We start from the raw sequence: 26,283 nt of genomic DNA, 5'->3' as shown, positions 1-26,283 counted from the left end.
TGAATAATTGTGAAGTGTAACGGTTCCCCTGTTGTTTCAAAATAAAACTCTTTGTGTCAGAACAACAGGACATATAACCGTTAAACGCCACAGTTATTCAAGATGGCGGCGCTTGGGAAAATTTTAAGTGAAAATAAGCGATTCGAAAATTCATTTTTTTATACACTTTTTTGAAAGAAAATTGTCGTGGAAATTTGATTGCAAATATTTTTTTATTCGGTTTGTAGTTATTCCGTAGTTGGAGTAGAGATTCCCCTTAAAGTACGATATTCGAGCAACTTGCAAAATCAAATGTCGAGAAAAAAAGTATTCTGCAGAAGTCTTTGGCCGAACTTGCCGCCAAGCCATTCGCTGCGAAAAAGGTATCCTCACGGATACGTTATCTAGCCAGAAAAACGACTTTATTTGCACAAAGCAATTATCGCGTATTTTCTCTGTTCTGCCACACTGCGTACCGCGGATTCAAACAAATCTCGTTTAGCGGGAGAGATGTGAAAGAAACAATCTTTGTCGAATCTTATTTTAGAAAATGCAAAAATACTCATAAGTAAAGGCTTTTAAAAATAAATTGAGGTAAAAATTATCGGGAAAAATGTGCGACGTTTCGACCGAACTTCAGTCATTACCAAGCGTGAAAGTGAAGATAAAATTTTGCATACATATAAGTATAAAACTAAAAAGTAAAAGTGTGTAAAGTATGAGAATGTACAAAAGGGGGTGTTAAAAAATAAATAAAAAAAGATTAAAACACTTTCGCACGAATTGAGTCTGACTGTACAATGACGCTTGTTCTCAGTTCATTAATTAAAAACATTTCATAAATGAGACAGTCAAACTTGCTCTTGCACTTTTTTAAGATGGTAAAATTCCTCGTAAGGTCATTGGGCACATGGGAATGTTCCACACGGAAATGCTTTCCAATGGAGGAAGACGCCGTGTGTAACCAACATCACCTGCATCACACAGGTCACATTTAAATTGATAAACAAGGGATTGTTGGTTGACAATGGCAAAAATATTCATTAATTTTTTACCACCCGGCATTTTATCTACTTGAAACCTCGCCCGGCTGGTGGCTGCAGCGTTGTTCGAGTCATCGATACACAATGTTTTAGGAGGCTGTGTGGCCCAGTAGTTAGGGCGCTTGCCTTGAGATCCGAAGATCCCGGGTTCAAGACCAGCTCTGACCACTCGTTGATAGTCCCTGGTTCAACTTCCCAGCTGCACTTGTAAATAGCCAACAAGTTTGCCTCCGGCTAGTTGGGATTCTTAATAGTTGTTGTTGTTGTGTTCTGTTGTTTCGTTGATTGTTTCATTGGCCCTGAAAAACCCCTATGGGGAGCGGTCAATTAAGTATGTATTGTATTGTATTGTATTGTATTGTATTGTATTGTATTGTATTGTATTGTATAATGTGCGAGGACAGAAATACGCGATACACCGTATTTGCCTTGTGTATGGGAATTTGAATCCAAACAAAACAACAGTTTTGTCGGCTCGCGTTTTTAAGAAACTGATGTCTGGGAAGTAACCCAAGTTGATTGTGTCGTCGAGGATTTCTACAGAATGCTTTATTCTCGAAATATGATTTTACAATTGTCTCGAATAGTGTACTCTAGGCGCGCGCTGCTACTTTAAAACAACACGTGGTAATATTTTCTTTCTTAGAAAGTCGGTTTATTTTGTAATAGGTGATTTACCCAACAATTAAAGTCAGCCTTTATTTGACCATGGATCGGTTTTTTGCATGACACTCTTTCCCTCCCGTTCGAAAAAGGCAGCCCGGTAAACATAGGTAACTACCACTCGCAGCAGCAGCAACAGCATCAAGTATATCTATGAAGAACCATAACCTTTTCAAATAACCACCCACTTTCATATTTTTTTTAAACTGTTATAATATTAACGCTTACATTTTTAAAAAAGCTATCTACTTTATTACATTCGTCAAGATATGTAATTGTTTCAGACTAATAATACTCGTTCTGAAAAGTAGTCACTTCCGTAATTATTGGATTAATGCTCTTTAAGAAAATTCAAATGTGGCTCCCTTCAATTCCTTTAATTCTACAATTTTTTAGATGCCATTTATTCCAGTTTTAATTGTTGATCCCTCTGCTTATTAATATTATTACTTGGTTTGTATTTATTCCTTTGCTTCAGATGGTGCACCTAAGCCAGTTTATCAAATTACTTGCTGTAGTTTCAATAACTGCTGGGACCACGAGCTTACAACTTGTTTGTTTTTACAGAATGAGCTTCATGTTTTTTTCCGCGAAACCAGCTTATCACAAGTCTCGGTTGCATGAGAAATTACTACCCATGACAATGGTTTCTCGTGCAAGCCAAATCTTTTCTAAGAACTCAACTAAAAATGGCTTGATCTCAGTGTGAGAATGCCGTTACATAGTCCCAGGTTATCGGAACACCCGCTAAGACTTGATACAGTTTCTTTCAAATTTCACAATCTTGACTTGCTATATTCAATAAAAGTCCATAGAACTTTTCGCTGAGTTCCACAGCTGATCCATTAATTGTTGAGGTGAAGTGAAATGACTAACGTCACTCGCGCGTTTGTCGTCGAAATTGTCTTTTAAAGCCTACACAATTTTTATCGTTTCAGGCTAAGAACAAACTATTTACGTGGTCATACTCTACCGCATTTGTCATACAATCTCAAGCTTTGTATTTACATAACAATGCACTTTTCAGGATATTAGTCTATAGTCATGACACTTTTGATTATTCTAACAAACCCCTATAAGCTTAACAGAGGAAGGGAGGACGAGGTTCCAGACTTTAAGCAGTTTACGAGCTTGTATTCCCACGTTCTCTTATCAGTCGATTTTGTGAAATCAATATAGCTCCTAAATCGCAGTTCTTGGGGAAGTTGACTGTTTTTGATGTCATCAAGCTTGAAAACAACCACGCTATCATCTCCTCTTTCCGCCAGGCGATGAAGGGCGATGCTCAGTTCATGGCTGCAATAGTTGCTGGTTAAAAAGCTCTTCGAGACAACAGCTACAGTCTTTTTACTGTTGTAGACACTGTCTGCCATGTTTTTGGTAAAAGGTACCCCGGGTACAAAATCTCGGTAGTGAATGCAACATTTAATGTTATGCTTGCTTTCCAAAGTTGGCAACAGTTTCTTTGTGACCCAGTTTTCATCCACGGTGCTGTAGATGATAAACGCATCAAATTTGAAATCTGCAAAAAAAAAAAAAGCCGGGAATGTAGAAACCCCTGTTAATTATTGAGTTGAGGAAAGAAAGGATTTGTCACAAGGCAGCTGAAGTGATCGTACGTGCCTAAAATGTGATGAATAAAACTAACCTGGATCTAAAGGAGCAAAAATTGTTTCCTTTTTTCGTTGCTTAAGGCGCCACAGGCAAACAACTGATACCAACAAGAGTAAACACGAGCAAGCAACTGCTACAATTATGGTGGTAGGTTCTCCTGGCCTTTTTGCTGTGGATAAGAGAACAAAACATTGCTAATGGCCTGAAACAAGGCTTAGTCATTAACAAACTAAAACGGTTCATGAGGCATGCGAGGGAGTTTGGATTCTGCGTTCACTGCATGATTATTCCCTGTATTTCATTGACTTGTTTTGTGCAAAAAACTGAAAATTGGATTATCACACTCGTTGAAGATAAATAACTGGGTCAGGTTTGTGCTGCTGCTATTTGGATCGTGTTTATTTTCATTGGTTCGGTTTCGCCAAAAAGCTGAAAATACAACTATGACTAATACTTTTTATTTTTTTTCCCAAATGATTCGAGAAAATCAGACCCACTGCTATAGTCATTGCCAGAGTAACCACTGTCAATGACCTTTAACTTTAAAACTAGCCTCAAAATCGGCGAAAATTGTAGGTATACATTTTCGTTTACTTGAACAACATCGTTGATTTTCACTTAAAATTTTTAACTTAATTCCCAATGGTCGGTTTCACAGCTATAGCACACACCAGACTTCTAATCTTTCCAATGCCGGAAAATATTTGGGAAAGGCTGTATTCATACAACTTGAAGGATGCTGTGGGTCTGTAAAGTAGTCAGTTCAAGATAGCAGAATTTAAAAAAAATCATTTTCTCGTTTTTAAATAGGATTATTTAAAATTCTAAAAGAAATCACGTTCTCAGGTGGTAGCTGTGCACCTAACTGGTATCTGAAAGCTTATGGGTTCAAAATCCCGTCCAAGGGTTTCCCTTGATTATTGCTAAAGTGATGTAATCCTAACATTATTTTAAACTATTGTCACGTAATTTATTTTGACTTTACTTAGCTAGGCTTTGTTAACTTTTTCTTATAACTTATTGTATTTATGTCGTCATGCGTTTTAGTCATGAGCCCTTGATTAAGATTTGTAGGGTCCCGTCTCACGCATTGACATGAATAAACTGATTGATTGATTATTGACAGTTTCGATGACTGTCACCCGTCTTTATCAAAACTAAGAAGGTGAATGTCGTCGTGGATTGCTACTTCTGTTTCTTTTTCTAATATTAATCGGTGAAGCTTATTGTATATTAATGAACGATAAGTAATAGTAATTAAGTTAAGTTCGGCAGATGAGCTCTGGAGCTCTTACGCCGTGGATTTACCTTAGCACTAAAGGATGTGGGCTTACAACGTGTACTATCTCCAAGGGGAGACTCTTCCATGCAGGAATGATACAAGGAAAATTATAAAGTTTAAATACATCAGTACGCCAGGAAGGTGATTTTCTTGTCATGAGAGCGTATTGTTTGAGAGTAAGAGAGAGATTCACACTGAGAGATATCAGTACCTTTAAGATTCTGGAAGGCCTAAAGGGGCCTACGAAATAAAAAAATTTCTTTTGCTCATTTTAAAGATTTTTCCAAATGATGATGAATGGTGTTTTCTCTTTTGGAATATCTTCTCTCGTTTCCGAGATATACTACCCAAGTTTTCTCCTAAAATATTGGATGGGTGTTGTTCTAACTTGGCAGGGGTAATCTACGCCAAGGAAGGAACAAAATGACATCCTCTGTGCTGTTGCTACGGCAACCATTCTTTGAAGCTGGGTCTATTTAGCGCAGGATCGATTTTATCGTTTATTGTCGTAATAAGACACGTTCACTCTGGGTAAGCATTATGGGCAGCACATGCGTTTGAAGTCTGACCATTTGACTGTACTTATCTGTTCAAAATCTGAGAGATTCGGTTCATGCAGAGAGGAACTGAAAACGAGAGCGTTGCCATGGCGACATCCTTATGGATGTCATTTTGTACCTTGTCTGATGTTCATTACTGATGCCAAGATTGAATATCATTATTCTAATTTTGTGATTTTGTTACAGTCATTGTCAAGATTGCGACGTCATCAATTTTTGAACAAAAACTTGAATATTTCTGGAACGAGAGAGGGTATTCCAAATAGAAAACACCACTGTTCATCAATTTGAAAGGTCTTTAAAATAAGCAAAAGATATTTTTTACTTAACATAAAGTTAATTATGACCTTAAATAGAGAAAATGACACTTAATAAACTCACTGCGCTCTTTGTTTTTGATGTCATTAAATCTCACTGTGTTACTTATTTGAAAATCGCCAAGAAGTAAACCTTTCAAATCCAGAGAAAACCCCTAATAATTTACTAACCTGAGGGGGAATTGATCGTCGTTTTATTTGGCGATCTTGTAGTAGTAGGAGTACCTGGAGAAAGGAAAAAAAAAATGCACCCATAAGTATTAAGAAATTAAAACAGGACAAGCAATTCGAAGGCAACACATTTATTGTCTGAATCACACACAACCCATTATGATCTCTTTTTGGAGGCAAGGCATTGCAGTGGGGTCCAATCCCCTAACAATAAGCATGCGCAGAAAAAATCGCAAGATACTTACGTGATGTAGCAAATGGGCAAATAAGGTAACTATTGGAGGGTTGGTGACGAAATGAGAGTACGTGCCAATGTTACCAGGTTCATTATCAAATTACCATTACCATTACCATTATTACTCTCATCATTAAAATTATCCCATGTGATGCCGCAGCAACTACAAGATGATAGGCCTTAAATGGTGTAGTGGCTAAACACGTTCTGGTCCTGTTTCAGCCTGGATTTTCTACAGTCTTCATTGCAACTCCTATAGTTCACCTTGATTCCACAAGCACGATGATCATTTCCTTATAAATCACTTTCCAATTTGCTGAACGCCATAATGTTGTGGGATGGGGTAATGTATTTTTGTGTGGAGATGACGGGGATCTGCAGGTTCCGAAAATACGCCTTCCTGGTCGCCAATGCGACTAAAAATTGAGTACTGGCGACCAGAATTTCACAACTAAAAAAAGAAAGGAGTTTTCTCGTTAACTTCCTCCATGCCTTTGCAGGCCAGAACGTTGTTTTTTGTTTTTTTCTGTTTTGTTTTGTTTTTCTTTTTTTTTTAATGCGGTTTCTCATAAAATACGCATTGCGGGCGAAAAAACAATGACTCAGTAAAGACATTCAAGGGACTGGTGCGAAGAATGTAGCACGGTAACAACATGTGAGCTTTTGTGCTATAGAACGTGACTGCTGTTACCGTGGCTGAAATTTTCAACAAACTAAGAACACATTGATTTGTTTACTATATTCAAGGTGGGATACATTTTCTCTCCAAAATGTCCGTTTTCGAAAGTGAAAAACAATGCTTGACACATACACAAGACCGTGCATGGACAGGTACACAAAAGAAAGCCATCGTAACCCGAGTAGATACCAATCCTCTGTGACGTCAAACAAGGGCACATTCCACACGACTACACGCATCGATATTTTCGCTGACGACATTTTAAAAATGTCATTTCTCACCAATAAGAATATAATCACAATTCGTCATCTGTCTACTGATAGAAAAAAGGCCCAGTTCATAAGTTGTGCACGGCAGAATTGAAGCGCGACGTCTAATTAACAAATCGAAAGTGGTTCAGCGTTGTCTGCACTCTTATCGACAACGATATTTGTCATCACAGTGGTCAAAATGTTGTGGACTCACGAGGCGGAGCTGAGTGATTCCACAACAAATTTTGACCGCTGTGATGACGAATATCGTTGTCGATAAGAGTACAGACAACGCTAAACCACTTTCGATTTGTTTTTTACCACAATATTCAACGCCAAGGAAAGTTTTTACTTCAGAGCGTGACCAAAATAATGACTCAAAGGAATAGCAATCGTCATCTATAACTTTCTCGCAATATGATTGGTTTATTTTTCAAAATGGGCGTGCCTGATTGGCTATTGCATGACAAAATGATGCGAGCATGACGTGTACAGCGTTGTCTAGACTCTTATCGACAACGGAAATTTAGCCAATCAGATTGCGAGATTACAAGCAATTGTGGTAAAAATCAAAGTTTTGAATTTGGTTCGGCGGTGCAATTAAGTTCGACGAGCTCTGTCGTGCTGCACGACTGTTGCACGGCAGTGATTCAAACTTCGCTCTAATGCCGTGTCAAAGTAAATTCATAAATATAGTTTACGTCATAGAAAGTGCGGCGTACGGGGTTTTACGCACGAGTTGTTTGTGTCAAAAACCCGAACGAGCGAGGAACGAGCGAGTGAGGGTTTTTGACACAAACAACGAGTGAATAAAACCCCGTACAAGGCACTTTCTATGTCGTAAACTGTTTATTACACATAACATAAAAATTTTCATTAAAATAGTTTTCTGAGCGCGAATTAGAAACAAAAACTCACTAACAATAGAACCAAATGCAAATTTAATTTAATTCAATAACAAAGTACGATTTGCACGATTTGCACGAGATGCACGAGTGATTGGCATGGAAACGCCTTTACGCTATCGTTGATTGGTTATACTTCCACATGTGAAATAGCTGTACGCCATTCTGATTTGCTGTATAGGCCTTTTTCACATGTGAAAATAAAGCGTATAAGTTTGTACAAATGAGCTTTATGGAATAAAATTCGCATGTTATGTGTAATAAATTAGAGAAAGGTATTTTTGTCTCGTGAGGAGCTTCAAGTATGGCTCCCTTTTCTTGTCATGAGAGCGTATTGTTTGAGAGTAAGAGAGAGATTCACACTGAGAGATATCAGTACCTTTAAGATTCTGGAAGGCCTAAAGGGGCCTACGAAATAAAAAAATGTCTTTTGCTCATTTTAAAGATTTTTCCAAATGATGATGAATGGTGTTTTCTATTTTGGAATATCTTCTCTCGTTTCCGAGACATACTACCCAAGTTTTCTCCGAAAATATTGGATGGGTATTGTTCTAACTTGGCAGGGGTAATCTACGCCAAGGAAGGCACAAAATGACATCCTCTGTGCTGTTGCCACGGCAACCATTTTTTGATGCTGGGTCTATTTAGCGCAGGATCCATTTTATCGTTTATTGTCGTAATGAGACACGTTCACTCTGGGTAAGCATTATGGGCAGCACATGCGTTTGAAGTCTGACCATTTGACTGTACTTATCTGTTCAAAATCTGAGAGATTCGGTTCATGCAGAGAGGGAACTGAAAACGAGAGCGTTGCCATGGCGACATCCTTATGGATGTCATTTTGTTCCTTGTCTGATGTTCATTACTGATGCCAAGATTGAATATCATTATTCTAATTTTGTGATTTTGTTACAGTCATTGTCAAGATTGCGACGTCATCAATTTTTGAACAAAAACTTGAATATTTCTGGAACGAGAGAGGGTATTCCAAATAGAAAACACCACTGTTCATCAATTTGAAAGGTCTTTAAAATAAGCAAAAGATATTTTTTACTTAACATAAAGTTAATTATGACCTTAAATAGAGAAAATGACACTTAATAAACTCACTGCGCTCTTTGTTTTTGATGTCATTAAATCTTACTGTGTTATTTATTTGAAAATCGCCAAGAAGTAAACCTTTCAAATCCAGAGAAAACCCCTAATAATTACTAACCTGAGGGGGAATTGACCGTCGTTTTATTTGGCGATCTTGTAGTAGTAGGAGTACCTGGAGAAAGGAAAAAAAAATGCACCCATAAGTATTAAGAAATTAAAACAGGACAAGCAATTCGAAGGCAACACATTTATTGTCTGAATCACACACAACCCATTATGATCTCTTTTTGGAGGCAAAGCATTGCAGTGGGGTCCAATCCCCTAACAATAAGCATGCGCAGAAAAAATCGCAAGATACTTACGTGATGTAGCAAATGGGCAAATAAGGTAACTATTGGAGGGTTGGTGACGAAATGAGAGTACGTGCCAATGTTACCAGGTTCATTATCAAATTACCATTACCATTACCATTATTACTCTCATCATCAAAATTATCCCATGTGATGCCGCAGCAACTACAAGATGATAGGCCTTAAATAGTGTAGTGGCTAAACACGTTCTGGTCCTGTTTCAGCCTGGATTTTCTACAGTCTTCATTGCAACTCCTATAGTTCACCTTGATTCCACAAGCACGATGATCATTTCCTTATAAATCACTTTCCAATTTGCTGAACGCCATAATGTTGTGGGATGGGGTAATGTATTTTTGTGTGGAGATGACGGGGATCTGCAGGTTCCGAAAATACGCCTTCCTGGTCGCCAATGCGACTAAAAATTGAGTACTGGCGACCAGAATTTCACAACTAAAAAAAGAAAGGAGTTTTCTCGTTAACTTCCTCCATGCCTTTGCAGGCCAGAACGTTGTTTTTTGTTTTTTTCTGTTTTGTTTTGTTTTTCTTTTTTTTTTAATGCGGTTTCTCATAAAATACGCAATGCGGGCGAAAAAACAATGACTCAGTAAAGACATTCAAGGGACTGGTGCGAGGAATGTAGCACGGTAACAACATGTGAGCTTTTGTGCTATAGAACGTGACTGGTGTTGCCGTGGCTGAAATTTTCAACAAACTAAGAACACATTGATTTGTTTACTATATTCAAGGTGGGATACATTTTCTCTCCAAAATGTCCGTTTTCGAAAGCGAAAAACAATGCTTGACACATACACAAGACCGTGCATGGACAGGTACACAAAAGAAAGCCATTGTAACCCGAGTACGATACCAATCCTCTGTGACGTCAAACAAGGGCACATTCTACACGAGTACACGTCAAAATGTCATTTCTCACCAATAAGAATATAATCACAATTCGTCATCTGTCTACTGATAGAAAAAAGGCCCAGTTCATAAGTTGTGCACGGCAGAATTGAAGCGCGACGTCTAATTAACAAATCGAAAGTGGTCCAGCGTTGTCTGTACTCTTATCGACAACGATATTTGTCATCACAGTGGTCAAAATGTTGTGGACTCACGAGACGGAGCCGAGTGATTCCACAACAAATTTTGACGATGACGAATATCGTTGTCGATGAGAGTACCGACAACGCTAAACCACTTTCGATTTGTTTTTTACCACAATATTCAACGCCAAGGAAAGTTTTTACTTCAGAGCGTGACCAAAATAATGACTCAAAGGAAGAGCAATCGTCGTCTATAACTTTCTCGCAATATGATTGGTTTATTTTTCAAAATGGGTGTGCCTGATTGGCTATTGCATGACAAAATGACGCGAGCATGACGCGTACAGCGTTGTCTAGACTCTTATCGACAACGGAAATTTCGCCAATCAGATTGCGAGATTACAAGCAATTGTGACAAAAATCAAAGTTTTGAATTTGATTCGGCGGAGCAATTAAGTTCGACGAGCTCTGTCGTGCTGCACGACTGTTGCACGGCAGTGATTCAAACTTCGTTCTAATGCCGTGTCAAAGTAAATTCATAAATTAGAGAAAGGTATTTTTGTCCCGTGAGGAGCTTCAAGTATGGCTCCCTTTTTTTTTTTTTTTTTTCTGTTTCTACTCACCTGGTACGGTTCTCCTATGGCACGTCTGAATCGAAGTCGAACCTCAGTCGTTCTCTTGTCGAACCCAATTATAAGTAAGTTCGGCATGGCAGATGCACGACATATGAACTGGGCCTTCCTTTTCAGAACCCAAACGTTACGTCTGGCCCTTTAAAACCAATTATAAATTGATTTATGATGAAAAGACAAAACTGTTGAATGCATCGTCTTTCATTCATGTTTTGTAACTCACCTGGTGACGGAACCTTAACCCCTGTGGGAACAAATAACAGAAAAAGTAGGCCTTCAGCATAGGTGCGGTCAGGAGTCTCTGTCAAGGAGCAAACGTTTGAGTCTTGGTCTTCTCTGACCTGGTTTAACTTTAAATTGCTATTTTCTGCATACATTTAAACGTTAATGTTAGTGAACCGACCATCCTTTTTTTTTTTGCAAAAAGAATTCACAGTTATGTGGAAAAGCAATATATAATTTTACAGCCAAGAAAAAAAGTTTTTCAAAAAAATATAACTTATCCTCAGAGAACTAAAAGAGTGCGGTAAAAGTACTTACAAAAAAGAAGCGATTCACGAAACATCGCAAACATTAGTTTTCCCAATGACTTTTTGTCAATTCAATGTTGAATACGAATTTTTGGTTGCGAGGAGAATATTCCCTAATTTCATGAGTTTTCTTGGCTCCAAATTTGATGGAAATCTGACGAGGCATGAATATTTGCAAAATTCTAAGGCCCGGGAAAACGGCTTCAACATTTGCTTCAACATCCGTTCAATTTGTTGAACAGCCCTTTAAACGTGTTGATACATGTTGAATCGAAGTTGAATCGATGTTGATTGAGTTTAAAGGCATTTAATTTTTTTCTTCAACAACCTTTCAACAATTCTTTTGTTATCGGGGATGTTGAATGAAGCTGAAGCTGTTTGCTCCCCTCTTTCCATCCTCGTCACCAGAGCCTCTGCAATTCTGTCTGCGCATGACCCGAGGCTCTGGGAAACTGTATGAAGAAGAACATGCGCCGTAGGGTTCTTATCGCCAGAAATTGGCTATTTCAACCTTACGGCCCCTGCTCACTCCCCGTGCTAACATGAATGCACCAAGCACCAATCAGAGACGCTTATCATTGTTCTTCACGAAAACCAGTGAGAAGACACCTCGCTTCAGGGTTCCACAGCACTCTTTTCCCCCTTTCTCTCCCTCAGTCATACGCAAAAGAGAAGACCTCTGGGGTCCAGATTACCTCTCTTTCAACATTCTTGGGTATGCGCATGCACATTAATCGGTCTCTCAATGACGTATCGATGTCGGTATTCATAGTAACAACCCCGGCTGGAGCCTGCGACTGAATACAAGACAGCTTTGTTAAATCAGAGGAAACCGCTTGCCCACCAGCAGTCAACCTCGTTCAACAAAATCAAACGATGTTGACCCAAATGTTGAAGTCGTTTTCTCGGACATTTAGAAGAACCAGAGTCTCTTTTCGAAAATTTGGGAGAACTTTCTCAAGTTTTTAAATCAGTTTTAAGCCCTCTTTTCTATCAATGAGAATATTTTGTGGGTTTTTACTGGGCTGTCAGTCTGGCAATCCCAGTCGGAAAATGAGTGGAATTTCTTTGTTTTCTCTTTTCCTTTTTTCCGTGTCAGTAAACGTTTTCCCCGTCACTTCCCTGGTAAATGGTGTCTGCACATAGAGTCTTCTGTGCGTATTTTGTTAGGTTTGAGGGGGTAGTGGAAATGCGTAGATTATGGAGCTCAAGAATGGAACGTCAATTGAATAAACAAGACAGGTGGTGAAAAATAAATATCTGGAACCTTAAAAGCGACGAGTAATGGACTTCGACAACAATCTTTAGCCCGTCGAGCCGAAATCAAAGTGAGCTGTATTTCTAGTATTTTGCCAAGCCAAGTGTGGTGTTATGTACAACACTGAAACCAAATGGCAAATTCTCTGGTAACGTATGGGTTCAACAAACACAGAGAAGGAATCGAACACTTTAAGTGGATCTGTGATCTCTGTTGTCTGGCTATTTGTACTTATTTGTACTCCATTTTGCACAGTCTTCAGGTAAAACAATAACTAGAAATGTGACAGCCAAGAATTATTTGAAAAAAGCTTTCCGTCGATTTTGTGCTTCATTATCCAACGAAAAGGTTCTTCAGGTAAGGTTTTGATCCTGAAATTTATTTTGTTGCGTATGGTAATTTGACACGGTTGGGTTTCTTGTCTTGACGCACGCAATGAAATGGGAAGGGTTTTTGCCTCTGATAGTAAATATGTTGTTAGTTTCAATAAGGTGGCCTTGTTTTAACTATTCAAACGTGTGTTGCTAATATTCAAATTAAGAAATGAGTTCGCTAGAGTTTGATGCTTTATCAAACTCAAGGGTTTGATATTACATGAAACTCATGGATAGCGCGACATTCCAGTGTTTCACCGGGGTTTCAAACCACATGCACGTGACGAAATTGGCGTCTCTTGGTTGGATGATCACCTTATGAATTATTAATGAGTTTTAGAAGGTTTCATAACCACTCCCTCGATTAGCAACGTCAAGTGATTCTGTCAAGGTCCGATGTTTTCTTTGTGTCTTTGTGGGCAAACCGTCCGCGCATGCAACTTTGGACAGTTGTTCGACACTCCTCTTGTATCATTGTATCAAAAAAGAAGGACCAAACAGAAGTTGTCAACACACTGAGCAAAAAGTCTGTGAGGCTGCCAGGAAAGTTCAACATTATCCGATGTCGTTTTTTTTTCTTTTTACGAGATATGTTTAGATTTCGACTGGAATTTACATCATACCACGTTTCCCTCTCGCTTTTACTGTCAACATTGTAAAAAAAAGTTGGTTTTCTTTTTATCTTGACGTTATGAGAATATTCCAGCCAAAGAATCGCAAAATTAAGTACTTCCTTAGTGGTATAACTCACAGGCCATTTGGGCTTTTGATCCATTTGCCTGTGAATGTGGAAGATAAATTACCTACAAAAATGGGAGAGAAAAGGATGTCAAGAACTTTGTCATGTTATCACGTACATTTTTTACTTTAGAGACTAACATTTTTCCTGCACTTTCGAGGTTACTGCTTTTGCCTCGGAATAAATTGAGGATTGTCCAATACACACAATCTGAATCCGATCAAGGCCGTTGGACTCCATCCGATTGACTTGTGTCTAGTCATCGACCCGAGTCGAGCAGAATCGACCAGTCTCTTCAAACGTCGGCCCGTGTTATGGAAAGTCGGTTTGCACGAGAGTTACTAGGGAGAGAAGAAAATGTCGGGGATCGACTTGGTCGAGTCCAATCGACTTAGATCGAAGGGTCGACTCAAGTCGATCGGATGGAGTCGATCTGTCAAGATTTTGTTCCCCTCCCCCCACGCGTGTCCCCTTGCGACCTGTGGCTCGTAAAGACCGGTCGACTCGACCCGACTCGTATGGTAGACATATTGTCATGTTCGCGTGCCTGCTTCAAGAGCGAGGAAGGTTTATTACTATGTCTTTTGTGCGACTTGACTTCCGCTGACACTACCCGTTCAAGCCAAGACGTGTCAGCTCGCCCCTTGTCGAATAGTCGAGGATATAGATGATCCGACCCATTGGGTGTATTGGACATGGATTAGCCTCACCATATTGGACAGGGGGAAGTCGGAACATCTGGGACGAGAGGGGGAACCACGACCTGCCTGAAAACCCATAACTTCTCAGGACAAAAGTCAAATCCCCTCCACCAGCAGACAGAGTTTCTAATTGGTCGAGTAGGTATCAAGAGAACAATGAGGTATTATTTGATGGTCAGAGTTGGTCACGCAAGAGATATTACCACAGAAAATCATGGGAGATGTGTAGCGAGCAATAAGTAGAGCGTTATCTCTTCTAACTTCGAGAGTAAAAACGGTTATTTTAAAGCCAGAACAGGAAACCGCTGTGATAAGTCTGCTAACGGATGAAGATGTTCTATCAGTTTTTCCTACAGGTTTCGGAAGAAGCATGATTTTCAACGTGTTTGCTCTGTCAGCGAAAAAGCTGAACAGATTATATATAATAATAATAATATATCGTTTAATCCACTCTTTGCAGTTAAAACTATGAACAAACTGAATTATCAAGCGGTATCATTTACAAAACTATGAAATATAATTAAAGTATAGTAATGTATAGTCTACATAATAATTAATCTAGAAATCTAGCTCTCTTGGTTTTTGTCTCCTGGCGAACGGACTTTTCGCGCCCAGATCTAACATTATAAGGAACATTATATACATTAGCTTGAGGGCGGAGTTTTCATGTCGCAATGAACTTCCTACTTAATGTTTCTCGCCTGACTTCTAGGCTTGGGAGGCCAGATATGGCCAGGGCTTCCTTATAACTAACACCCGGAAAAACTACCTTAAGGGCTCTCCTTTGTATAGATTCTAACTTGGATGACAAATATTCAGGGATGTCTTGCCAAGCAGCAACGGCAGAACACTTATAAATACTTACAATGTTGCTACTCGCTACGCCAGCTCTTTTAAGCACTCTTAAGGTATATAAACGTTTGACGGCCTCACAATAAATATAGTCTATATGGTCATTCCATTTAAGATCGTCTCTGATTTTAACACCAAGTAATTTAAAAGATGAGACACGTTCGAGCTAGTGATTTCCAATACAAATAGGTGGAATAACAGTGAAGGGTACTCCATAAAATTTATCAGCATTTCTTTACACTTCCGAGGGTTTAACTTCATCTTACGGTCAATACAAAATGAGTGTGTGTCCCTAACAGCCAAATCGAGAAGGCTAATTGAATAGGCCTTTTTCGATATATTAAAATTCAGCTTGATAGCGAGGCAGTGAGGACAAAGACAAAGGGAAGTGGATGATATGTAAATATTTCCCCCATTCATTCCAACGTGTTTCTTTTGTTTTTGTCCTCACTGCCTCACTATCAAGCTGAATTTTAAATATATCGAAAAAGGCCTATTGTGAGGCAGGATTTCTACAACTGTGGTATTATCAGCGTATTTTGCTCGCACATTCCAATCCCTTAGGAGTCTATTTATCATGACTGAGAACAGGGTGACACCCATCTTGGTCCCTTGGGGACCAAGTAAAACTACAAGTTCATCCAAGTTCATCCCTACAAGCCTGTTTCGCGGTCGTCCCCTGATGAGTGGGCGACCACGAAACTGGCTTGTAGGGATGATACTGTTCTAATAATAAACTACAATCTTGGACAAAATAGATGGGACATTTGTACCCCCCCCCCCCCTCCACAAATCAAGGATGGGAAAATGGCGCGTTTTGGCTTTTGCGCGGCTTCAACCTTGATTTGGGGGGATGGGGGTTTGCTGTTCCATTTTATTCTGTCCAAGATTGTAGTTTCAAGACTTCAGAGGTAGTTCATCGTTTAATTAATCAGGTAACATCAACGATTGACCGTTAAATTCAAGAAACTGGCAATAAAAGCGGGATTACAGTTGCTATGAGACATAAAAACAGCGTTACTGTATCGTGTGATTGTTATTCACAATTTGGAGATTGTGTTACTATTATAAAGTTTTTGATGATGTATTTGTTTCTGTGGGAGCATGAACTTGCTAACTCGTTTCGCTTGTTTAGACTGCACAGATCCTTTTTGAAGATGATTATAAATTTTTCAAAAAGACATAAATTACATTTCTTAGTAATGTTGTTGTAAGGTTTGCATTGCTTGATAATTTTCCACTTTAGGTTGAAAGGCTTTTTGTTGTCTTTGAGTGTCCATATGTGCTTTGATAATTCAGTTTCGTGTCTCTTGTTTGGATGTCGGAAGAAGATGTGTGATTTCTGTAATGTTCTTTGAAGTTTGTTGCGACTCCTACGTATTATTTTGTTAATGTTTCAGTTGTGACTGTTGCTTGGTAGACTACGTTTAATGTGAAGCATTTTCCCTCGAGGGGGCATTGCTCTTTTTTTTTCGGCAGTTACTCTGTTTGTTGGCTGTTTGTGTTGAATTTTGCGACTGGTTGCAATCTGATAGCAGTTGTTTGTTGTGTGACGAGATGATGGTTTTCATGTTTGGCATGCAGGAGTAGCTTAGCTTTAGTGTGTGACGGTTGAAGATCTTCTGTAAGGGGTGGTTTCTCGGGTAGCATCTGTCAACGATATTTAGGAACCTTCTTCCTAGATTGGTCTTTACGTTGGAGTTCCATGGTGGGTTGTACCATATCACTTTTCTTTGGCGGTTTTTGTTCCGCTTTTGGGCTGGCTGTGGGTTATATTTGAGCTTGTAGTTGTAGCCACTTTCGTCTAGAGCTCTTTGGTAAGGAGGGATGACGTCATCAAACATTTTTTTGCTTAAATAAATGCTGGTTAGTCGTTTGTTTATGTTTTCCGGGATATTCTTTAGAAGTGCAGGTGGGTGATTGCTTTGACGGAGGACGTAGAGAAGTTTGTTGTTTGGTTTCATGAAGGGTTTGTAAGATTCACTTGTGAGGTCGATTTGAAAATTTTTCTGACTTCTTGCTTTGTTTTCTCAATTTCTTTAGGTGTAGCTCTGTACACCGCCAGGCCATCGTCACGGTAAAGGCCCACTCGGTCTTTAAACTCTGCCGCGATCAGGCATAACATATAGACGCTTACTAGCTCACACGTCTCAGCTCCATCATACGAGCCCATCGTCATATCGAACATGTCGCTGGTGTTCTTCTATGTCCATGGTGTGTTCAGGTGGTATAGTAGTGATTTTTTCGCGTGTATGATAACATGGCAGTCTTGTGGGGTGATGCACGTGAATTGTTTTCTTTCTGCATTTTTCGCTGGTTTCAATCCAGTTTGACATATGACGATAGCTGTGGTCCACACTGGCGGCTACGCAGTTATTCAAATCAAGCATCGGAGGGATATAAACTTAACGCTGAGTGTTTATTACTGGGTTGCCAGTATGGCAAACCCAGTCGGGGTCTGCTCTCTAGTAACGTATGGGTTCAACAAAGACAGAGAACGAATCGAACACCTTACGTGGATCTGTGACCAACTCTGCACAGTGTTCAGTAAAAACATAATTGTAAATCTGACAGCCAAGAATTATTTGAAAGAAAGCTTGTCGTCTATTTTGTGCCTCATTATTCAAGGAAAAGGTTCCTCGTGGAAACGGTTTGACCCTTAAATTTAGTTTGTTGCAATATTGCGCATATTTGACACGATCGAGTTTCTTCTCTTCACGCACGCAATGAAATAGAAGGGGTTTTTGCCTCTCATAGCAAATATGTTGTTTCTTTCAAAAAATTGTTCCCTGGAAAAGGTGGCCTTTATGAATTCATCATGTTTTATGATATGTGTGCTGGATAGTTTTTATTGCAATAGTAAAGCATTTTCTTGTTATTCAAGGAAAATGTTCTTCAGGAAAGGGTTTGAACCTGAAGTACATGGTAATTTGACACGATTGAGTTTCTTGTCTTCACGCACCCAATGAAATAGGAAGAGGTTTTCGCCTCCAAGAGCAAATATGTTGTTTGTTTCAAAAAATTGTTCGCTGGAAAAGGTGGCCTTTATGAATTCATCATGTTTTATGATATGCGAGTTTAACTGGATAGTTTTTATGGCAATAGTAAAGCATTTTCTTGTTATTCAAGAAAAAGGTTCTTCAGAAAACTTGAAGTACAGGGTAATTTGACACGATTGAGTTTCTTGTCTTCACGCACGCAATGAAATAGGAAGAGGTTTTCGTCTCTAAGAGCAAATATGTTGTTTGTTTCAATAAATTTTTCGCTGGAAAAGGACTCTGTGATATTTTCTGCCTTTGTGAATTATAATATCATGTTGTGTATTGAATTTTCGAGCTTAAGGTTGAAACGTGATACGGGAGGATATTTTTAGTATTGCTCTGTAAGCAGGAAAGAAGAGGTCTGTTGGAAGCGTGCTTGAATTTCAACAAAATGAGCCCCAAAATCAGCAAAGAATTGTGACGCAGATGAATAATAAAGTAGCTGCTATTTCCAAAATGATGGAATTACCTGGCGATAAATAACCTCGTCTTGGAGAATAAATTTTTGACTTTGCAGTAACAAACCTCACTCAGAGTTTGGGCGATTGTGATCTTTGTTTTGAATTCGCTCATTTATTGTCAAACTTTATAACACTTGACAGAAAAATTAACTTACGAAAATTTGTGGAATTTATTTGTAGAATTTATTTGTGGAACCAAAGGTACAATAATAAAATTGAACGTACAAAAAATTTCCCAAAATGTTTGTCGCTGATCGTAACTTTTTATATTCTATATTCACGATTCAAAATTAATGTTGTTTTCATGTCGTAAATATGTTATTCTCGATCGACCGTCCTGGAAACTTCCTTCTGCTCTTTCTAAAAGCTGTGTATCAATTTACTTTTGCATCAATATTTGTTTTTGCATAAAGCAAGCTAACAAAATCTGTACCTTGCTGAGTTCGCATAAGTTAGCGTTAATAGTATTTTCGGTCCAATGCTCCTGTTTTACGAAGGCCATCCAGATACTAACCCCGCCGGACAGGGTGGAAAAAAAAAAAAAAAAACTTTAGTAAATTTTAGTATTACAAAGCTGCTCTGAGGACATGCTTCAACTTGTGGTGAAAGAAGTTATGAGAGAGCTTGAAAATTATCAACATGTCAGCCCAGAAGCCAATGTTTCTTAATTCCCATTTATTTTCTTCAATCTTTCTGGGGTCGCTACTTTGCTAGTAACCACATGTCTTCTCAGGCCATTTACCCAAGACTTCTATCATGGCACTACAATGATAGACAATACCAAAACAATATCGTGCACTGTTAGAACTACATGTTGAAAACTGGAAACTAGTTTTACACGAGCTTTAGTTTGATTGACATGTGACAGGAATTACATCTTATCTTGTTTTTTGGCGGTATTATATCTTGTGTATTGGCGGAATTATATCTCGGAATCTTAGGAAGTCGTCTCTACCAGGAATTGTATTATAAAAGGAAGTCATCTATCATTAAAGAGTTTGGATCATTATGACATTTGGTGCCAAGACCCGGGAGTGAAGGAGTGAGGGATTGAAGGATTGAAGGGATATCAGGATTGAAAGAGTGAAAAAGTGAAGTAACCTCGTGTAAACCTGTCGTCGGAACCCAAGAAACGGCTGAAGAAGAAATCCATGGTCCGCGAAAGTCATCGCGCATTTGTTAGGAAAACAATCCTCGCGGCAAAGGAACAAATTGATAAAAGGGGAGATCCTACCGTTTTGAAGAAACTCAAATCCCTGCGATGTACCCTTCTGGATAAATTGTCGGAGCTCAAAATATTGGACAGTGAAATTATCGATTTGGTAGACGAAACGAAAATAGAAGAAGACGAGAGCAATAGCTGTGACTTCGCCAGCGCTATTCAAGCCTGCATAGTCGACCTAGAAACAGCAATAGCAGCTGAGAAAAATCCTGGAAAGGGTCAGGATATACAAGGAACGACATTGGGCTCGCAAAACTGTAACTCGTGTATTCAGGCGGGAACACAATCAAACGCGTCAACAATTCCGACCCACGCAAAGTTGCCCAAAGTGGAATTGAGAACATTTTCAGGCGACCCAATCAACTAGCATCCCTTCTGAGAATCGTTTGAATCGGCCATTCACAAAAACACCACCTTAAGCGACGTGGAAATATTCCAGTATCTCAAGTCGCTCCTTGAAGGTTCCGCAGCCGAGACAATTTCTGGTTTAGCATTGACAAGCTCGAATTACAACCACGCGGTCCAACTTCTAGACAAGCGCTTCGGAAATAAAAAAGTCATTATTTCGAAACACATCGAATTGCTCATGTTGCTTCCAAAAGTAAGCAAAGGGAGCGACTTAAAGGAATTGCGCCAGCTTTTGGATGGAACGGAGGCGGCAGTAAGAAGTCTAAAGGGAATCGGTATTTCGACTGAGACTTACGGAACATTTTTGATACCTGTAATTATGGGAAAGATCCCACAAGAGTTACGCCTCATCCTGAGTCGCGGCACATCAGAAGATTGGGACCTTGATACAATCGTCAAGTCTTTCACAGACAAATTGCAAATTCGAGAAAGATGTGGGAACGAGAGTTTGGTTTTGGAATTCGCACAGGTCAAAACAAAGGACGCCCCACATCGTCAACCCTGGTTGCAAACAACGAAAGACTGCCGCTATCTTAGGATAAATGGTGCACTTTCTGCAATGGACCTCATCCAACTATCAAATGTTCTGTTGTTACCGATTTGACAGAATCTAGAAAGAAAATTCTACGTCAAAAGGGAAAATGTTTTGGTTTTCTGAGGAGCGGTCATGTGAGTCGAGATTGTCAAGCAAGGTGTCATCGTTGTAAAACCATCACGTGGCTTTGTGCAGCGTTCAACACTATCCGGAGTATCCAATCACGACCAGAAGGGCTAGAGACAGCAATCAAGAACAAACTGTGAGTACAAACTTGTATTTTACTCAAGACGTTAATAACAAGTGCATCTTGTTACAAACGGCCAGAGCTAACGTCAGACGTCCTCATGAAGGAAATTCTTGCAATGTGAGAATCCTTTTTGATTCATGCTCCCAAAAGTCTTATATAAGCTCACGGTTAAGGAGCAAATTGAGCTTACGACCAATTGGAAGCGATACAGTTCTAATACAAACTTTTGGAAACAATGAACCCTCATTGAAACAATGTAGCATCGTTCACTTTGCATTGGAATGTCAAGACAATTTGACAGTGTTCATTAATGCTTATGAAGTTGAGTTGATCTGTGGTCCCATCACAAACCAGACCATTAAAATTGCACAACAGTCTTACCCACATCTGCAAGGCTTACCTCTGGCTGATCACTCACGAGGTGATGAGGATCTAGAAATTGATGTCATGATTGGAGCAGATCATTACTGGTCTGTGGTTCAGAATCACGTGGTAAAGGAGGAGCTACATGGACCAGTGGCAATTCGCACAAGATTAGGATATGTATTGAGCGGTCCTGTGAATGCGGCAAGTGCGAATACACAGTTATCAACTGTTAACATGTCTCATGTTATGAAAACTGAATGTCAAGTCATTGAAGAGAACTTAGTTTCAGATGATTTCTTACTGAAAGAGGAGCTAAGTAAGTTTCGGGACTATGACACTCTTGGAGTAAAGGATAGAGAGGGAGATATTCTTGAAGACTATCTTACCAAAGTGAAGTTCAATGGAATCCGTTATGAAGTGTCTTTTCCCTTCAAGACTGAACACCCGATTATTCCAGACAATTACTTGGTGGCACAGAATCGCCTTGTTTCTTCATTGCAAAGATTAAGGTCCAAGCAAGAATTGCTCCAACAATATGACAGTGTCATCAAGGAACAATTAAATGCTGGTGTTGTTGAATTGATTGACAAGAGTCATGATTTAGATACCCTTTCTGGAACTGTACATTACATTCCTCATAAAGAAGTATTGAAAGAAGACAGAATCACTACTAAACTACGTGTGGTTTACGACGCCAGTGCTAAATCCCGCAATGAGCCAAGTTTGAATGACTGTCTCCTACCAGGTCCAGCCTTAACTCCATTGATCTTTGATGTCTTGCTGAGATTTCGCCTCCATAAAGTGGTTTTGATTGGTGATTTAGAAAAAACATTCTTGAACATTGAAGTCAATCCAGCAGAGAGAAACTTGTTAAGGTTCCTCTGGGTAGATGACATCAACTCCCCGAATCCAGAAGTGATCACACTGAGATTCACTCGTCTTGTGTTTGGTCTAGTTTGCTCTCCATTTATTTTGAATGTAACATTGAGGAACCACTTACCAAGGTATGAGAACATTGATCCTGAATTTGTGGCTGCTGTTGTGAGAGCTTTGTATGTTGATGACTTTGCATCGGGAGAGAACTCGGTAACGAAGTGTTCTGAACTTTACCACAAGTTGAAGTTGCGGTTCAGAGAAGGAGGTTTTAATATGAGAAAGTGGGCATCGAACAGTGAAGAGTTAACTGAAAATCAAAAGAGCAGAAGAATCTTTGTCTTGGGAACAGGAGCTGTCTTGTAAGGCTACTCCTACATTGACCGAGCCGAACATTGAGGAAGAAGATTGGACAGTGTCAAATTCAAACAACACTGTGAGCGAAGAAACCGTTGTCAAAGTAATGGGAGTTCAATGGGATCGGATGGAAGATAATTTCGAGTTTGATCTTGCTACCTTTTCTAGACAAGCCTTAGAGGGAACTTTCACTAAACGGACATTATTGAGCAGTACTGCTCGATTCTATGATCCATTATGCTTGCTGTCACCAGTTATCTTACCCTTAAAGTGCATGTTCCCAGACATTTGTCATTTAAAACTTGGTTGGGATGAAGCTTTGCCGGAAGGTCTCGCGTCGCGCTGGAAGGAGTTACTACAAGACATGTGGGAAGTCTCAAGCATTGTAGTGCCTCGTTGCATCCTGGGTGATGTTCAAGTCAAAGACATCACGTCTATTCAACTGCATGGGTTCGCAGATGCTAGCAAGTCTGCGTATGGAGCAAATGTCTACATCAGGTTGACAACCTCTGGAACCAGTTCTGTTTGCCTTCTAGCGTCCAAAACAAGAGTTGCTCCCTTGATCGGTGAATAAATCCCTCGACTGGAGTTAATGGCCGCCTTGACACTTGCGAATTTGATGACAGCCGTGCATGAGACATTGACCTGCACTATGAAGATAGACGCTGTTTTCAATTGGACTGACTCTCAGATCGTGTGGTGGTGGATTAATAGAGAGTTTAAACAATTCAAGCTGTTTGTACAGAATCGAGTTCAGAAGATTCGAAGTCTGTGGAGTAAGGATCACTGGAGATATTGCCCGTCTGAGTCTAATCCTGCTGACATAGCGTCGCGAGGGTCAAAGAGTTCTGTTCTCGCCCACAGTGATCTATGGTGGAAGGGAGCTCCATTTCTGAAAGAAGGAGCAGTTCAGTGGCCAAACCTACCTGATAATACAATCGGTGAGAGTACATTCCCAGAAGAAGTAACAAAGGAATTGAGAAGGAAACCTGAAATTTCAAATGTTATGACAGTATCCGTGCAGTGCCTTCAGAACATTTCAGAAGTCATCTGTCCAGAAAGATTTAGTAGTCTCGGTAAACTTGTCAGAGTAACCGCTCTTGTGCTGAAATTCATCCAGAAGCTCAAGAGGAAGATAGAAACAACTGACATCAGTATGGAGAATCAGAATATTGCTACGAATCTCTGGTACAAAGACGTTGAAGCCAAACTTGAAGAAAAGGATAAATCAAGTTCGACTTGGGATCAGTTAGGAGTCTTTAAGGATGCCAACGGACTTCTGCGATGCAAGGGACGAATCCAGAAGTCTTCACTTCCATACTCAACAAAACATCTCATTTTGTTATCTAGAAAGCAGCATTTCACTAACCTTGTGATCATGCAGTCCCACGAAAACGTGAATCACAATGGAGTTGGAGAAACTCTTACTGAAATCCGATCACAATTCTGGATAATTAAAGGAAGACAAGCTGTTAATTAAGGATGTACTTTCCAAGTGTGTTACGTGCAAGACGTTACAAGGAAGAGCCTACAGCTCACAACCTACTCCACCACTACCTGCATTTCGAGTTTCAGAGGAAATGGCTTTCTCTAAAGTAGGTGTGGACTTTGCCGGACCCTTGTACGTGAAGAATATATACTTATCCAAGGGAGAAATGCACAAGTGTTACATTGCTCTGTTTACATGTGTTAGTACAAGAGCTTTGCACCTTGAACTTACGCCAGACCTCTCCGCCAATTCGTTCTTAAGAGTGCTGAAACGATTCCGACCCTGTTCATTTCAGACAACGGGAGAACTTTCCGAGATACAAAGGTTAAGAGGTTTGCTCTTGAGCGGAACATTGACTGGAAATTCAATGTACCCACAGCCAGCTGGTGGGGCGGATTCTTCGAAATCTGTGTGAAACTTGTGAAAAGGTGTCTCAAGAAAGTGCTCGGAAATGCGAAGTTGAGTTATGAAGAGTTAGAGTCAGTGTTGATCGAAACTGAAGGCGTTTTGAATTCTAGGCCATTGACCTATGTCTACGATGAGCTAACAGAAACTCCTCTTACGCCTTCTCATCTTGTAATTGGTCGTCGACTTCTAGATCAATCTCCTGCCATCACAGTACCTGTAAACACTTTGCCTAGACGAGAGAGATATTTAGACGGTCTTCTCACCCATTTCAGAAATCGATGGAAAAGAAAGAATATCTTACAGATATCCGCGAGTACCAGAAACTAAAGGGAGGTGAACCAAGAAGAACAATTCAAGTAGGAGACGTTGTGCACATCTATGCTGACAAGACACCCAGACAACAGTGGACAATGGGGAAAGTAAAGAAACTGTTACAGGGACAAGACAACGTTGTGCGCGCAGCAGAAGTGTTAACAGTAGATAATTCTCTCCGCAAGACTCGCTTAAAACGTCCAATTCAAAAGCTCTATCCTCTTGAAATCAATGTGTGTGACGAACACGCAACTAATGCGAGAACAGGACAGTTTGACAGTGGAATAAGCATTCACATAGTTAGAGATGCAGACATCCCTACAGTGATCACTGCTCCATGAACTGTCTGACCGTATCTTGAGCATTTGACAATGAAGCTACAGAGCTAAATTCGGTTTTGCGTTAAATCAGTCTAATTTCTTTAAACTTTCTTGATTGACTTCTGACGTCAATCAGGGGGGATTGTGTTGAAAACTGGAAACTAGTGTTACACGAGCTTTAGTTTGATTGACATGTGACAGAAATTACATCTTATCTTGTTTTTTGGCGGTATTATATCTTGTGTATTGGTGGAATTATATCTCGGAATCTTAGGACATCGTCTCTACCAGGAATTGTATTCTAAAAGGAAGTCATCTATCATTAAAGAGTTTGGATCATTACACTACATATTACGCAAGGATAACTTGAATCTCCTGGAAGACAACCCACAGCTCAGTTGACAATTTATATGGAATAAATCGCTGTGTTACGTCACTACCACACGTAAGCAATGCGAGTTTATTTTTTCTAAAGAGGACAGGAATTTCTTCTTTCTGACAAATGATTAATTAATAGCCGGTAGCCAGGTTTTTAACCTCAGAAAAGGATCTGTTTCGTCGTACGAACGTGTGAGGACCTGTGAGCCAAAGGACCTCTGCTGGTATGACTTCTGGGTGACCCCTTAAATGGTCTTAATGACCCCCCAACTTGAAAAAAAATTGTCTGGAACGGTGCACGTACCACAGGAAACCCAGTGTATCCTTACGGAGGGTTTAGTTTTTTCTTTTTTCCGTGTCGGTAAAAGTCTTGCCTAACACTCCGCTGGTAAGTGGTATCTTTGTGCATAGAGCCTTCTGCTCGTATTTTCTTAGGATAGAGAGGGTAGTGAAATTGCGTAGATTTCTCTGGTGGACAAAGTAGAATGATAAACTTAACCGGCAATGGCGTCGAAAGTCATGTAACGCGAATGGCGTTTAAGAGGATCTTTGAACAAAATATACCCTTATGAAGCTCAATA

General features: G+C 39.7%; 1 protein-coding gene across 6 annotated transcripts in view; it reads right to left on the bottom strand.

Annotated features, from left to right (window-relative positions):
• Window positions 1-1,556: 1,556 nt before the first annotated feature.
• LOC138004565 (uncharacterized) overlaps window positions 1,557-26,283 on the bottom strand; it is an 82,295-nt gene continuing 57,568 nt past the window's right edge. For all 6 annotated transcript variants that reach the window (XM_068851120.1, XM_068851117.1, XM_068851119.1 and 3 more), the window contains 6 exons: window positions 13,742-13,793; window positions 11,052-11,072; window positions 8,916-8,969; window positions 5,630-5,683; window positions 3,334-3,468; window positions 1,557-3,207 (listed from right to left, as the gene is read on the bottom strand). In XM_068851120.1, coding sequence (XP_068707221.1) covers window positions 2,759-3,207; window positions 3,334-3,468; window positions 5,630-5,683; window positions 8,916-8,969; window positions 11,052-11,072; window positions 13,742-13,793 — 765 coding nt within the window. In that variant the 3' untranslated portion in view covers window positions 1,557-2,758. The remainder of the gene's footprint in view (window positions 3,208-3,333; window positions 3,469-5,629; window positions 5,684-8,915; window positions 8,970-11,051; window positions 11,073-13,741; window positions 13,794-26,283) is intronic.

Source organism: Montipora foliosa, chromosome 5 (assembly GCF_036669935.1).
Source record: "Montipora foliosa isolate CH-2021 chromosome 5, ASM3666993v2, whole genome shotgun sequence".
In the NCBI taxonomy this organism is placed as follows: Eukaryota; Metazoa; Cnidaria; class Anthozoa; order Scleractinia; family Acroporidae; genus Montipora; species Montipora foliosa.
This window is presented reverse-complemented; position numbering and strand designations above follow the sequence as displayed.